The following is a 15,907-nucleotide window of genomic DNA, read 5'->3' as shown; positions in this document are numbered from 1 at the left end:
AAAAGTTGCATCTTATAAAGCCAAAGCAAATGTTTAAACTTACAGTTTTAATATAGCAATCAAAGAAAATTCCAAATACTGTACAGTGAAGTGTAATATAATACACTATATACTGTTATAATACACTATTGTTACATTACAAATAAAAAAAATCAAATATAATTAGTACAGCAATCACAAATAAAACAGAACCAGAGTATGCTGGATAACAGCCAGTGCTGTGAAGGTGGTATCATTTCTATGCTAGTTTGTTTTTAATTCGACATGTAAAGCACTTACTGTTTAAAAAGATTCGTTCGCTAAATATATACACTATTAATTCTTATTTATACATTTTAAATAGCATTCCCTCCTAAAAGTGCACTCTTTCATTGCTCAACAATAATCCCCGTTAAACAAAATAGTTCTGAAAATACCACTCATTCCAACCTTTTATTGCTCAACCGCAGGCATAAGGGCTCAGAGGGAATCCTGCATTCTAAAGACCATCAGCAGCTTCTTCAGTTTTAAGAAGGTAAACTGAGACTCACAAGCAAGACAAAGAAATCACTCACTGTTTCATTACTGTTGGCTGTTTCTTTTTTCTTTGACTCTGAGGGATTGAATTCATGTTGTTTTGAGAAAAGCACTGAATTCCGCTCTTAAAAATGGGAGCCAACCAAACGTAGAGGTAACGGGAGAATCTTCTTAAAACAGTCAGTTCTGATTCCTTACATTTCAGCCTGAGCACAACTCTCCTGACCGTAAGCATAACTACAGCTTGCGCTAACTGATACTTCCACAGGAAACTGAGGGACAGCAACGAGCTCTGCTAACCTTGTGACAGCAATAATGGGCTCTACTTCTTCAAAGACTTTAAATGAAAGATTTGTCTCTGGAAAGGGTGCCCGCTGCACATGTACAGGACCGTTAGCATACAGCCTGGCGGCACTGCACCTTTGTGAAGCTGCTGGCCTGTTGTGCTGGAGACCAAACCTACTTCACGGTGTGTATATTGTAGCCACAACTATATGTCACTTTGTCCGTAATGCTGAGGACATCCCAAACACATCCATGTTATTCCAACTGAGAAAGTGTTGTTTCTTTTCCCTTCACTGAAATTCAAGTAATTCTCAGAGAAACAGAAATATTAAAACAAAACCCAACCTTACTAACTAAGGCATTTTGAGTAGTAAAGCTCTTGCATTTGCCTCCAAAATTGATGCACTCTCCTGGGGTTTCCCATTTGGGTTTTTGTTTGTTTTTTTGCTGTTGTTGGGTGGTGGGGTTGTTGCACTGGGCCTGTACTTTCAGTAGTCATCTCTTGTTTAGGTTACACCTACTAAGCCACAGTAAAATGTTCAAGTAATTTGTATCCTCTTTGTCATGAGATGCTGTATTAAAAAGAGGTCAGCCCCTAGACGAGAATGTAATCAAGGCAAACGCTCAAAGAGAATGTAGAGCCACAACCTAAACCCAGAGGTAATGCAAGAATTTGGGCTGGCTGCTTTTTGTTGCTGCTGTTTAGGTGAAAGGTGTACACATCAACAAATCATTTCAGAAGCCCTGTTCACACCCACAGGGGGCTTCACACTCACAGTGAGCCAACACCTTCCGCGCCCTTTTACCCCACACCACAGTTTTCCTGACTCTAACAGGGAAGTTAACAAGCACGTGGGTGCTTATAATACAGGCACACTGATTCACTTCAAATTACAACTGCATCCGCTGGTAGCAATTAAAGGAAACATCTGTTCAAATTTACACTTCAGTGTTCTTTATTTCACTTCTCCTGTACAGTTACACATCTTGCCAGCATGTAGATGAAGCTTAGCCTTACTTGAGAGTATCAAAAGCCATCTTTCTCAAAAACACTAATACTTCAATGCGTGAGAAAGCTCTGTGAAATAAGAACACTGCGCAAAAAAAAAAATAAAAAAAAATGCACAATCCTACATGACACCAAAAGAGTTCACATCAGCAGATGTTGTAATTTTGACACCATTTTACCATTCCTTTGTGAGACAATTTCTTTTAGGAACTGGAGAATTCTGATCTACGTGAGATTAGCGGATCCCAGAGACGACAGTAAGTGTGAGTCAAGCAGAGCTATAACCTGTGTCTATTTCTATTTCGTTAAGATTGAAAACATCAAATTGCTGCTGAAATGGGAAGCGTGTCAAAAATCAAACCAAGCCTTCCTCTTTACACAGTAAAAGGCACACAAACTTCTGCAATCTTACCACAAAGGCATTAAAGTAAGCACCTTTCCTTGGAATAAGGATGATGTGCAATAAATATTTCAATGTATTTCAAAATTAAAGTTCTCTCATATACAGTGCTCATGGTTTTTTGGTGGGGTCTGTTTTTTTTTCCAGCCAAGGAAGATTTGTTCTAAAGGTTGAAAGTTGTCAAAGTGATAGCAGTCTTCTCTACAACGCAAAAGATTCAGGTGAGTCCTTGCCCTCAGCCCCTCCTCAACTCCGCTCCTCCCCAGGAACGCTCCACTGCCAGACTTTTCTAAGCCTCCAGCTGTGACAAAGCACAATCCTCTGCTCAACACTGTATATACAGAAATAGCCTTCAGACAGCCAGACTGATTGATGGGAGACTGAATGTTTTCAGAAGTCATGGCAAGCTTCCAGCTGCTGCATGTGCATCCTGTTTCTCATTGAATTAGCACTGCCAGTTAATCAGTGCATCAGCAAGGTTGGTTCTGGTGTGCCAGATTACTTCATACACTGTCAGTTAGTGACTCGGCAACTTGAAGATCTGAGGCCTTCGTTTTTTTCATTTATTTGTGAAAATGCGATTCTTCTGTTTTACCTCAAAGCAGTGAACTAAGCAGTTACACATTCACTCCCTCTGCCTCTGTAAGAAGGCAGCCAAGAGAGAAATTCCAATTTACCTTGACAAAACGGGCGCTATCCTTTAAGTGGTTCACATCAGTTAATTTTTCTTATTACATACAAAAATAAATCCTCACGGGGCATTTTGCATCCAATGCTCAGAACAGTTTAAGTGATTAGAAATGTAAAAAGTGGAGACTTCTCTGAATACGAACATCTACAATACAAACATTTCTGAACTGGTAAAAACCCCACATGTGCACAAACACCGACTTCAGTATCTTAAATGCTCTTAATTCCTTTGAAGCTGCATTAGCATCTCTCATCCATTCAATGTTATTTTACCATTAGAAGAAGCAACAATAGTGCACTTAAGTGTGACTATGAAGATAGGAAGCAAAGTGCAATATCAGATAAACATTCCATCCTTAGGGAGCGAGCACAATGGCTCCTTCTTAAGAATTAGCGCTGCAGGTCTGATGAACACACTACTTGGATACCAGCTATAATGTTACAGACAGGGAAATCTGCATCACAAACTGAAGCCAATCGAGGTGGGTAGTCTTTATAGCCAATGAAATAACACGTATTAAGGAACACCCAAGGAAGGAAAACATGTTTTAGAGAGACATTTCCTTCCAATAAATCACTAATCTGCTCGGAAGAGGGAAGCTATTATTCGTTTGGGTTTTGGAGTTTTTTTCTGCCAGTTACTGACCAATGCCGGTAATTGAAGCCCTTTAAGAGAAACTGATTTGCTAATGAACTTTTGTTGTTTCTTACAATTGCCAACTTCCCTCCTGCTGTTGTATTTAATATTGTAAAACATTTGAACCAGCTCAGTAACTGGGAGGAGATATAACAGAGCATCAAAATGGCTGTGCTGACTCAGACAGCCAGGCATAACCACACCACCTTCACTTCATCTTCATCGTACACTCTTCTCACTTGCTTAACCTGACACATGCAGAAATTAGAGTTGACTACAGTAACACTTATCCCAAGATTTCTGACAAGCATATACAGCTGTGTGAATGAAAACCTTTTTGCATCTGAGGAAGTGCCAATACAACATAGTTAAAGTAATGTGTATGTCGCATTGTAAAATTTAAGACAAGCTGCGTTTCAGTTGCTTATTGAAATATACATGTAGCTCATGTTTATAGTGTATCCTGGAGTGGAACTGAGTACCTGGGACAGGATTAACCTTGTCAAGTTTCTAGTTTTGCCTGGTTTAGCCTTTCCAGTAGCCTCAACTAGCACGGCAAGAATCTCGCATGGGCTTAAAATTTAAGACTGACTTGGAATTAAAAATCACAAAGAACTTTCAATAGCCCACATTACAGCAGATATTCATCTCAGTGCATTTCCTAATAACTAATTTACAGGTAACAGAGCCAGCCTGGGTAGCAGTATGGTAATATTAAAAGCTATTGTCAATCACACACTTGCTTATCATGCACTGAATAAGATGATATAATTTTTTGACATACATACAAGATTTAATAACTAATCACTTTGTGTGGCCCAGCCAATAAACATTACATTTGAACAGTAATTTCTTCTAGCCTTATTAGATTTTAACCTATCAAGAGTGATCCATTGGCTCAGTTACATTAGCAATTCCTGCATCTTGGCTATCCATCTCCTCAAGCTCCTCAACAGAATTTCCCTTTTGTGCTTTAGACCTTGCAGGGAAAGTTGCTCCCACAGAATTCACCATGTTATCACCAGCTGACTCAGTATTCAAGTGTTCAGTACCACCCGGTGCAGAAAACGATTCAGGCAAGCCAGCCTGAAAGCTCCCAGTTTTAGCAGTTGAACTCGCTGCCTCTACTTTTCTTTGAGATACATCAACTGATGCTGACTGCTCTGTATTCTGATCCCGCAAATGTCTATCCATTGAAGCCTGAATAGAAGAGATCATCTCCTGCAACTTTTTTCTCTGTGTCTCAATCAAAGTAGGGTCGAGCTGCCTGCTGTCTCTCATTGTCACAACTCCAGGAGCTATTCGGATCAGCTCACTCTTACCAGAAGCAGCTGGGAATACAGAAGGCTCAATTTTAGCAGGACTGAAGTCTGTTTCTGTACTATGCTTTCTTAAAAGTGGTGCTTCCCTGGCTCTTTGATCATGTTGTTGACTACCAGATGCAGTTCCTAGCGAATGGCCCTTTCCTTGAAATGCAGTTATGTTATGTAGCTGTTCAGATTTCTTTTTCACTACTCCACCACTACCCAGCTTCAGCATTCCGTGAGATGGACTTGATTCTCTGCTCCGTGAAGTAGCTTCTGCTCGCACTTGACTTAAGGCCTCTTTAACCAAGTCTTCGACATCAGGACCAATAGGAAAGTGCCCAGCAGCATCCACACACAGCTCTAATCGATCTTCTGCTGCGTTGTACACAAAGTTTTTACCAGGCAGATGTGGAAAAGTACAGTGTTTGCCATCGACCAAACCTATAAAGATAAAAAAGAAAAAAGGGTTTTCAAAACATTGCCATATTTTAAGGCATGCTCGGAATACACAGCAATTACTGAACTTAACGTTATTGCAGCCAAACCAGAGAAAACAGACTTTTTGCTGTTGGGAAAAAAACAACTACAGCCATAATGATGTCACCATCCACAGCACTGCTGCTGTCTATGCTGATTCTAACAAACTGACAGGACTGAAGTACTACTGCATAAAATAACCAAGTTGGCAGGACCTGCAGCTCCAATGCAACAGAAGCTGAAGAAACAGCATCAGCTTGCAGTAACACCAGGAAAGCCAAAAACCATCATCACCCAAAGCTCACCACTGATCCCCCTAAAAACCTCCAAAACCCACCAACAGGAAACATCCAAAGAGAAGAGAGTAGATTTCATATCACTGTCCATCTAGAGAAGTATTAAGATCCCTTCCGTACTGGTTAAAATAGCAGGGTTTTGGTGTGTACAACTACAATTAAACCTCAACAGGTTGGCATTCTTTATTTCTTGCCTTCTCGGAGAGAAAGTGCTGCTAGATAAACAAAATTGGTTCAAGCTTACTACGCTCGGTAGCCCTAGAGATTGTAAGTATTAACCTACACAACAAACATGAGACAGTATTTTGTTTCATTATTCTACTTCTGTTTTTACAGATGTGCTAAAATTGAGAGTTCAATAGGAAGATTTCAGGTCCAAAACTGCTGTCTCAAAGATCAATTTTCCACTATTTTAATCACAAGAAAACCCACAACCCACCAGGAACTGCACAGAGTAGATGATGTCAGCAAAGCTCTTTTTCTACGCTATCCAGCATGCAGTCAAAACAAGTACTCTAAGCATCAATAAAAAGGTCACTCAAATAATCTGAAATGTTATTAAGCAGTTTTTATGCTGATTACCCACATGCCCCATCCAGTTCTGCCTCCAACGCTTCCAATTCACACCTTCCTACAGCTGCAGGGAATCTGCAGATATTTTCTTGATTTCAAGAACTTCAGACAGAGCTCCTGCGTTTACATAACCATGGGAACTGATAGCCAACCAGCCAAAACACTACAGAGCAAATCTTAACTCCAGCCACCTGAATTAGCTTGAAGAACAAAACTGAACAACATTAATTCATCAACTCAACCTTCCCTTGCAAAAGAGAGCGCTGCAGGAGCTCCTATGACAAATCCTGAAAACCAAATGAGATCTTAAACTAGATCTGCTAAATCAAACTAGATGCATTAATAGTACCTGTGCTTGATGGATAGCTTTGCTACAGATATTCAGTATGACGGTTGCATCACTGCATTAACTATAACATTAAAACACGTAAGGAGCTTCTTGAGGTGAAAAAATAAGTTGCACATTTTGTTGTTTGATACGGGAATTAATTAGTTCATAAACTGTTAAAATCATGCAAGTATCTTAATGCTGAAATCACGTCCTCCCTACCGAAGCATCAGCACTATGAGATACCTGAACAAACAGAAACGCAACAGCACTCAAACACAGAATGTCACCTCCCACGGCCTCAGTTCTTACTACGTCAGGTGGCAAAAATAACTGTTAAGCCAGGCATTTTCTGTGAGTTAATGACCAGCTGGGTTAACATCTCTTGCATTTGTTTCAGGCTCTCAGCTCCAGCTGATCATTAATCAGTTCAGAATCAGGAATCATCTAAGCTAAATCACTTGCCACAAACAATATAAAACCCTTATTGTGCAAGCGTAGTTAAAGGAAGAAAACTAAAACAAGGCAGATCTGCTGCAAGACACCTGCATGCACATTCAGTTTCTCAAACCAGTAATTGAGTGAGATGTAGCATGCAGTGAGTACATGACACGTTTTAATTATTGCAATGTAACAGAAATGATGGGATAAAACACCTGTTTCCAGAAATAATCAAGGTTAAGTTGATAAAACTGCTTAGTGCCAGTAAGAAAGCAGCAAAGGAAGCTCTGCAATAGATGAAACCACAAGAGCTAAGCTGCAATTGCAAAGACTTCAACAAGAAAATAAACTTCAAATGAAAGCAAGAACTCGGTACTACATGCTTTGTGAAGAATCAGATGTTACTCTCCACAGGAAGCATTTTTACAGCCACCTCAGATCTAATATATTAAATACTGGAACTGCTTGCTACGTTACAATACATTACTACAAAACAACAATTTACCACGTTAAAGGTTGGAAAACAAACAAAGAAAGGGAGAACAACACAAACAACAAATACCTGTGGTTTTCTTCATTATGCTGTAGAATACTCCACCCTGCTGAAACAACTGAGGGAGCCCCTTTGCATAAGTCCAGACGTCTTCTCCTGTAAAAGCCAAACACAATCGTTGGAATTAAATGCCCTTACTTGAAGATTATAGGCAATGGGTGGAAAATATAACTGCTCGAGTTAGAAGCTGAATCCTCACTCCTCAGTGCAATTAGGAATTTGAATTGTTATTGCCATTTACACAACAGGAACCCTGGACACCTGAGCAGCTTTCAGGAAATCCACAGCCTGCAATCAAATCTCTTATGTTAGTACAAAGGTTCCCTCATTTGGTTTGACCCAAGCTGCAGCACCTGGTTCTTTGTCAGGCTGTAAATTCAAGTCTCCATTCTCCTCCTATCCTACTCCTCTTCATAGAAGATGACTAACACTCTCCCAGAATTCAAGAACAGAGCAGTTTGGCTATGGTGACAATAGCAGTGACCTGACAGAGCACCTAATAAATGAGCTAAGAGCTGCACTTTAACCTATGGTCTCCTCCTCATTTTGCTAAGCATTCACCTGCCTTGCAGAAGCAACACACGGTGACAAAGCAGTGCAAATACCAGCAAGTTCCACCCTCCTGATGCAGAAAATTAAAGGATATTCATTCATTCAAAACTGCTTTTCCTCACTTCCTAACAAGCCTTCTGGAAAAGTATTGAGGTACTTGAGACAGAAATGACATCCTTCTGTAGGCATTAATCTCTCAATTGCCACTTGTCTCAGTTTTCTATTAAAATAGGGGAACTTTAGTTAATTACTTATGTTAAGTGGATCTACTTGCTACATGGAATGCAGATAGTTGGAAGGTGTGAGGATGCAAAACATCATCCATCTAAATGTCTTTGCTTGTCATTAAGGGGAAAGTAGAAGTTATTATTAATAGCTTACAGGTGCTGAATATACCGAGTGATGTCTTTCTTCCCTTTTGTTCACTGCATATCCTACAAGGGATCAGCCAGCTGACCACCATGGCAGCAGCACTACACGCTGCCTTGTGCTACAGAAGCCTTCACGCCATTGCCCAAGTTTCCAAGCTCTCTATCCTGCCAGGCAGGGCCTCCCTGTGCTCCCCAGCAGAACACTCCCACCACTCTCCTCTCCAGATGTTATTCAAGACCCCATTCTCTATAAAAAAGGACAGCATACCTTCCTGCTTTCCCTTTAGATATTACATACAAAGGAGCCCTTCACAATATACATCATAAATGTATTCCATTAAAGCATATATACGCAGTTTCATTGCATTCATTCACACATCAGGCTCAAAGGTTCACCAACTAAGCACTAAAACAACAGACTGATCAGGTCAGACATCTACTTCCCACAAAGAGCACACAGCCAACAAAGCACCTGCTGCTCCTTACTTCCCTGACCTACTAAGAAGGGTGTCTTATCTTTTGACCTTATCCTGACAGCTCCCACCTCGGGGCTTGCTCACAAATTCAAAGCTCCTCCTAAGCTCTCACTGACCTGACTAAAGACAACTCAAGGGAGCAGTGTCTTGCACTCCTCACTACTGCCACAGTCTCCCTCTCTTTCACACAGCTTCATAGGGGAGAAATCACTGAAGAGAATATATATTCCTGTTTTTTGTCATTTCAGAAGACGCTCACTGCTATCTTGCATCCCTGTTCTCATTTACACTTGGAAATAGACATCTCTCTGTGCAATGGCTCCCCACGATCCCAGCTGTGGCTCTTTGCTTTCCCCTCAAGCAGAAGCAACCTGAAATCTTCCTTCTGTCAGTTTAAATGCTGCACACAGGAGCCAAAATAACCACTACACTGATAAGCAGTAAAGCAGTTTTCAGTCTGCTGAAGCTCAGGGAAGGCACAGCCAGCAGCCACAGTGGCTGACTCTATTTGTGGACTCCTGTGCTGCTGCACTGAGCACTCCATTTTTATTGAAGGGTTCCTACAAAGCCCCCACAAGGCCTTCAGTAGAGGCCCAGTCTTATAAATCAGAGGCATTCTCCAAGAAGGAACGATATTGGTGTGCTCCAGGCAGGCTTTTTCAAGCCTTGCACCAGAGAAGCACCATTGTTTAGACAGCCTTTGATGCAACACTAACAAGGGCTGCATGCAGGAAAGTATGGAGAGAAGGGCTCACGAAACAAAAGCATCAGACACTGAAAGAAACACAAAAAACCTGCACTGTTTTGATAGAGATCTCGGATTGGAACACCAAAAATAACCAAAGCAATTGCAACTGGACTTTCCCAGACTCGAGTAACTACTGGGTAGGATTGAACTGGACTGTGTTTGAGGTCCATGCGGTTTTGTTCCCAGTTGGGTTTCACTGTTTTGGTTTTGTCTACAATGCGAGATGCTTCCAGACCACAAGTTCAGATCATCTAGATTAGAAACTGCCTCCAGATGCTGCATTCATCAGATGATGTCCTCCACACTGCTCTCACCACAGCACACATTGCTCAGACCAGCATTCAGCCCCACAATATGAGGAATGGCAACAAACAACAAGCACTCTACCCACAAGCACACCCCATGCACTGCTTGGAGGAGCAGCTGCCCACTGACCTCTGCCAGTCGGTGCCCAAGTCCATCCCTTCGCCCAGCAGAGGAGACACGCAGGTGTGCAAAACAAACCTAAAGCTCAGCTGCTAAGCACAGGTTACAGGGAAATACAACTGGCCCCCAAACAGGCTGTTTAAATCCAAGCACATCCTGGTATCAATCAGCATTCTTAATTTAAACCTGGTTATTTGGATTTCACGTGCACTGACAGATTTATCAATGCAAAAAATGACTGACCAAAATAGATTGATATTTGCACATATCCAGGTGGTTTTGCATGGCTGTAATTACATCAGTTTGAAAATGCTGTTTACTATGTTAATCTAGAATTCCAATTCCTGCTGTGATTTCCTTGAAGAATTGTGTGTTTTGAGCTAAACAAAAGCAAGGGAGGAAGCTTAAAAATAAAAGTGAGTATTAATGTGGTAGGTAGTCCAGAAATTACAGTGTCTAATTTCCCAAAGCTCATTTTCAACTGATATGCATGAAAACGAGGTTTAAAGTTGTCGTGAGTTAGTGAGCTGAGACCAGAAAACAAAAATGCCAGTAACTAAAATAGGAAAGAAACATCTACTCGGACAAGAGGAGGCTCTATTAGTAACTGCACCTTCATAACACCCAGAATGAGCAGCTACTGAAACCTGAATACAAACTTTCACTATGAGCATTGAGTGGGGGAGGAACAAAACAGAAAGTTAGTCAGATCAAAGCCAGTTCAATAGCATCTCTCCTCTGCATGCTCTCATCAGACCACGCTAGAGGAACACTTCACAAATACAAGTTACAGCAAGAACATGCAAAATACTCCTGACTCCCAAATCTCTGCAGCGCTGTTCTTCAACAGGGCAAAAGCACAACTGAGCAATGCTGTGGTTTCTCATCCCAGAAAGGCTGGATATAGCAGCTGAGGATCTGGCACCTGAGCCCTATTATGAAAGCGTAATGACTCCGAGTTCTTAAAGTTTGCCTCTCATCTGAAAAATAACGACAGGACGTAGTCGGATGCCTGGATCTTTTCTACAAGTATTGCTGAAGGAAAATGATGCCCTGACGTGAAAAGAGGCTACATAAAAATAGCATCTTACTCAGTAGCTGCACACATTGTTAGAACTAGTTGGTTAATGGTTTGCTGCCACTTTTAGTTGTGCTAGTAACACCAAATGGACAGGGAAGTGTGAGGTAAGCTCTATTCTATCACCTGTGCTTCACAAGCAGTATCCCAAAGCAATGACAGGCAGAGACAAAAACTGATGCTGGAATACAAGATCAGCTCACACTTTATAGATAAACATATGTTTAAAAAAAGAAAAAAGAAAAAAGAAAAAAACCACAGACACCTTCATGCTGAAGATATCTTTAAAGCACCTCACAGTTTTTTGTAAGCCAATGACTAACTACATTCCCAGGAGTATTTCTTGAGAGCAGGAAAACACTGTAAGTTTCATTTTCAAACCAAGAAACCCAATTCAGCCTTCTGCACTTTGGAACTGCAGCACAGACATCAATGGACGGGGTGCTGAGTGGCTCCGCGTGCTCTCTCTTGCCAGAGGTATGGGAGGGAACGAGCAGGATTGGAAAAAAAATCAGAGTTGTGCATTATGAACTTCTGACATGTCACACTGTGATTATGCCATGGGTTTGTTTCTAAAACATCACGGGCTTCGGCCACACCAAACCCCTCCAGCAGAAAAGAAGTCTCCCATTTAAAACAGCTGCAACAAACATTACTGTTCAGCTTGTTTAGACGGCTAAATGGTAATTATTGTTCTGCTTCCTATTACTAAGCAGCAAGAACTGCTCAACTCAATAAAAACCAGTCATTTCAAAACAGCACACTCACACATGCTGGGGAGGAAGGGAGAAAAAAAAAAAAAGGCCAAGAAAAGCTGTCTTCTGTCAGTCACCAAATTAAAATACTTAGTGATCCAGAGAGCCTGGCACACAAATGAAGGCCCAAGTCTCCTGAGCCCAAACAGGAAAATAAAACCACACACAACCAAGAGAAGCTCATTTGTTTTGAAAGACGAATGGCCATTTACGAGAGTGACAATTTATAAGCATAGCTTTGCTACCCTACGTCTACATTTGGGATCTAAATATGCGTTTACCTACTTTCAGTTTCTCCACTGCATTTGTAAACGATACATTTCACAGTTCCTTAACAAGACCAGGTCCTGATGCAAAATTAGCACATCAGCTACAGAGAAAATGCTGTATTGATTTGCTTAAAACAAAACAACTCCTGAGGGAGGAAATGCTACGACTTTTTATCCTAGAAAGGTGAGAACCGAGTCCTCAAACTTCACAAGGAGACAGGCAGCATCCCCCTCACACCTGCTCTGATTTCCTGCAACCTGGGGGAGATGCAAGGAGAGTGAGCGTGCAGCTCACACACACGTACACATCCAATGTGTGCTTTACTGTCCCTGGAAAACAAACAGAGATCACAAGTAGAGGGACAGCCAGAAAGGAAACACAGCAACTCCTAAACAGTAAGTGCTCCCACTGGATTTTATAGTGAAGAACAGCTAGCTGGCATACACATTAAGAAGTAACAACACAAAAAGAAAATCACTGATGGCACGTTGTTGTCCTAGTGAGAGGAATTAAGGCACTACCCTGTTCCGTGCTTACAGATCGCATGTATGTAATACCACTTTGTAGAATTGTAATTTCTACTTCAAAAGGTAATTTAAAACACAACTCAAAGCCAGCCTTACCCATCAGCGTCGCTAGAAGACACAGAGAGTACATCTCCTTATCAACCTGCTCCTGCAGCTCCCTCGATGCGATTTTACTGGTCACTGCCACATCGTCGAGTTTCACGGCGTGGGCTGCGTGTGCTGCAGCGGGCGGGCTGCTCTCCTCCTTACCTTTCAGGATTTCTATGGCAATTCTGTCACCGTGCTGCAAAGGCACGGGTTCATTTTCCATGCCTTCTTTGGGAGGCAAGAGCTCTTTAGGAGGAAAGCCGTAGCGAATACATTGTAAATATGGAGGAATATTAAACTCTCTAGCTATGCTTTCCTGTAGTTCCAAGAAAGTGGTAGTGCACTTCAGGGTAAGCATGGACTGCCTCCCATCATTTGTTGTTATCCGGATTTTCTTTTCTTTTGATGTTGGTGAATATGGGGTTTTGGTTGGCGTAGCAGGTGCAGACGATGGCCCCTCACGAACAGCCCCCGGAGACACAGCCCTCGGTTGCCCTTTGTGCTCTTGTTTTATTTTGTCACTTTTCCGTTTCTGCATCACAGAGGCCTGGTCTGCAATGTTCTGCTGAATAGTTCTTTCAGTTTTGCTCATATTTAACTCCTCCTTGTGCAAAGTTTTTGTCTTCTGTCCGGTCAGAATAATTTTGGTTGGAAGTTGCGACTCTAACTCTTGTCCTTGCTGTACCTCCCCAGCTCTTTGGGCGTGAGCACCATCGATATTTACAGGGGTATAATCATCGGGGTTCTTTTTGGCAGTTTGATGCAGTATCGTGTTGACGACTTTCTGAACAAGAATCTCACTACCAAACTCACCAGGGAAGTGCTTGGTGACGAGCTTCATGGCGACATCGTACACGTTGCTGTTCAGAGAGGTGTCGCTTTCATACTGAAACCAATAGACTGTCTCTCTCACCACTCTTCCACTCCACTCCAGAGTAATGGGAAACGCTTCAGGGAGGTTATCGTACTCTTTACCTTCCCAGTAGTGCTTGAATCCACAGCCACACTTGCCACCTGTAGACCTAGTGTTAGTTCTGTCTCCATCCAAATACAAAACAGAGCCGTCTTCTCGGACACGACGCACTAAGTTACTGTGACACCAGTTACACGTAGTCAAACTACTCAGGCTGTAGTCTGGTACCAGCACATCCTTTGCAGGGCTGTAAGAACACACCAAATTGTTCAGGGGAAAGCTGTAATTTTTGTCAGGCCGTAGCTGACCGTGGGTATTTTTTGCCAGATTATACAGTTTCCCCCCTGGAGCCAACCACTCTGGAGGCACGTGATGCTCTGAAAGGGCTCCACACATCAGGCACCTGTGAAGGCGGTTGTCCATCACTGCTTTTTTGGCAGCTGCCGTGACTTCTTCGGGCTGGACTCCTATTACCCCAGTCCTTCTGTAGAAATACTGATGCACATCAGCTACAAGACTGGGGTGAATACCGTGTTTGCTCATGAAAACCTCCTCCATTGCAGCAACCAGCCTCATCAAGTACTTATCTTGCAAGCTTCTGTCTCCTCCGATAACACAACCACCATCCTCCTCTAACTTGATGTACTTTTTGATGAGGTCTTGTGGAACCCCCCAGGCCTTAGGCAGGAGCTTCCTAGGCAGTTTAGGTAAAGCAGCACCTTTTATTCCAACCAGAGGAATATAATGGTTACGTCCCGAACTACTCCAGGCAATGCAGATGGGCTTGTTCAACATGCCATCTTTTCCCATACATTTTTCTAGGGGTACCAGACCAGGGAGGAATGTTGCTGAATAGTCTCCGGAGCTTCGCATTCCACTCAGCGAGTCTAACAGGATGATAGGGCGGTGAAGCACATTGGCCAGGCCAAAGATGTGAATATTCCTAAGGCCCATGGGCACACCTTCCGGAGGAACAAACAACGGGTCGCACTCGTTTATGATGTCCTCCCACTCGGCCACGTCGATGAAATCGTGGAAGAGCGCCTTGTAGTGGCTCAGGTTCTCCTCAAAATGCTTCTTCAGGTTCTCTCGCAAAGCGTGCCAGAACAGTTCCCTGCCCACCAGCGCCCGCGAGACCGCGTGGACCAAACAGTGACCGTCTCCATCCACGTGGACGGGAATGAGGCACTCCTGGCTGTTGTTGGCCTTCTTGATGTCCTCCAGGGTGTCATGCAGGTAGATGAGGCTGCCGGAGCGGTCCTTGCCGTAGCCGACAGTCTCGACGTGCTCCGGCTCGATGAGGAAGGCGCGGTCCCCCAGCAGGGAGCAGTCGAAGATGTCTCCCTGGTTCATCTCCCTGAGCAGCTTGGCCTTGCCCGTCTGCTTGTCCATGCCGTAGCGGGCCAGGATGGGGGCCAGCAGCTTGCAGTGGTAGTTGGAGAGGCCCAGCACCTTGACGAGCTCGGTGTTCCTGCGGGGCGGCCCGGCGCCGCTGACGCCCAGCAGCGCGTTCCGCAGCAGGTTGTGCAGCACCAGGTCGGGGTCCGTCACCTCCTCCACCGCCAGCAGCTGCCGCTGCTCGTGCCGCTGCCCGCAGTCCGTGCACTCGATGCTGCCGGCGCCCTGCGGCCCGTGGGCCGGGAAGAACAGCCGCGCCTGGCATTTGGGGTCGGGGCAGGTGCCCGAGAAGATGCGCCGCTCCCGCTTCTTGGCGGCGGCCGGAGGCGGCGGCTGCGGCTGCTGCTGAGGAGACGGCGGCGGCGGCGGCTGCTGCCGGGGCTGGGACATCGCTCCGCTCCGGCCGGGCTCGCCCCACCCGCGCTCCTCCGCCTCACAGGCTCATCCCCCGCTCCCCGGCCGCCCGCCACCGCCTGACGGATGCCGGAACCGCCGCCGAGCCGCGGCGCCCCATCCACCGAGCGCCCTCCCGCCGCCGCCCCGCCCGCCAACGCGGAACCGCCGGCACCGCCGCTCCTCCGCCGCCGCTCCGCCGCCTCGGCCGTTGCCCGTAACGCAACGAACGGCCTCTCTCACTTCCAGGCCGACGGCGCAGGCGCCGCAGCGGACGTTGGGAGCCGTAGTCCTGCCCGGCGCTCCGACACGCAGCGCGGACACGGCGCGGACTATGAGGCCCGGCGTGCAGAGCGGCGGGGCGGGGCGGGCTGAGCCGGGCTGGGTGCGCCGCACGCGGG

General features: G+C 44.3%; 1 protein-coding gene across 1 annotated transcript; it reads right to left on the bottom strand.

Annotated features, from left to right (window-relative positions):
• Nucleotides 1-27: 27 nt before the first annotated feature.
• VCPIP1 (valosin containing protein interacting protein 1) lies at nucleotides 28-15,790 on the bottom strand. Its single transcript, XM_015855719.3, has 3 exons — nucleotides 12,812-15,790; nucleotides 7,522-7,608; nucleotides 28-5,285 (listed from the first exon to the last, which is right to left on the bottom strand). Exons 1-3 carry the CDS (start codon nucleotides 15,501-15,503, stop codon nucleotides 4,417-4,419), a joined length of 3,648 nt encoding a protein of 1,215 aa, XP_015711205.2. The 5' UTR covers nucleotides 15,504-15,790; the 3' UTR covers nucleotides 28-4,416.
• Between the last annotated feature and the right edge of the window lie 117 nt (nucleotides 15,791-15,907).

This window comes from Coturnix japonica, chromosome 2 (genome assembly GCF_054131305.1).
Source record: "Coturnix japonica strain WE chromosome 2, WE-NBRP24, whole genome shotgun sequence".
NCBI lineage: Eukaryota > Metazoa > Chordata > Aves > Galliformes > Phasianidae > Coturnix > Coturnix japonica.
Note: the sequence above shows the minus strand (reverse complement) of the source record. Positions and strands in the feature narration are given on the sequence as shown.

Bases quoted from the DNA above. Each gene is read 5' to 3' on its own strand.
- VCPIP1 (XM_015855719.3), bottom strand. From the start codon at position 15,503: ATGTCCCAGCCCCGGCAGCAGCCGCCGCCGCCGCCGTCTCCTCAGCAG. The intron at 7,609-12,811 runs GTAAGGCTGGCT...TGGCTTTTACAG, and splicing joins TCTTCTAGCGACGCTGATGG to GAGAAGACGTCTGGACTTAT. The intron at 5,286-7,521 runs GTATTTGTTGTT...TTATCTTTATAG, and splicing joins CATAATGAAGAAAACCACAG to GTTTGGTCGATGGCAAACAC.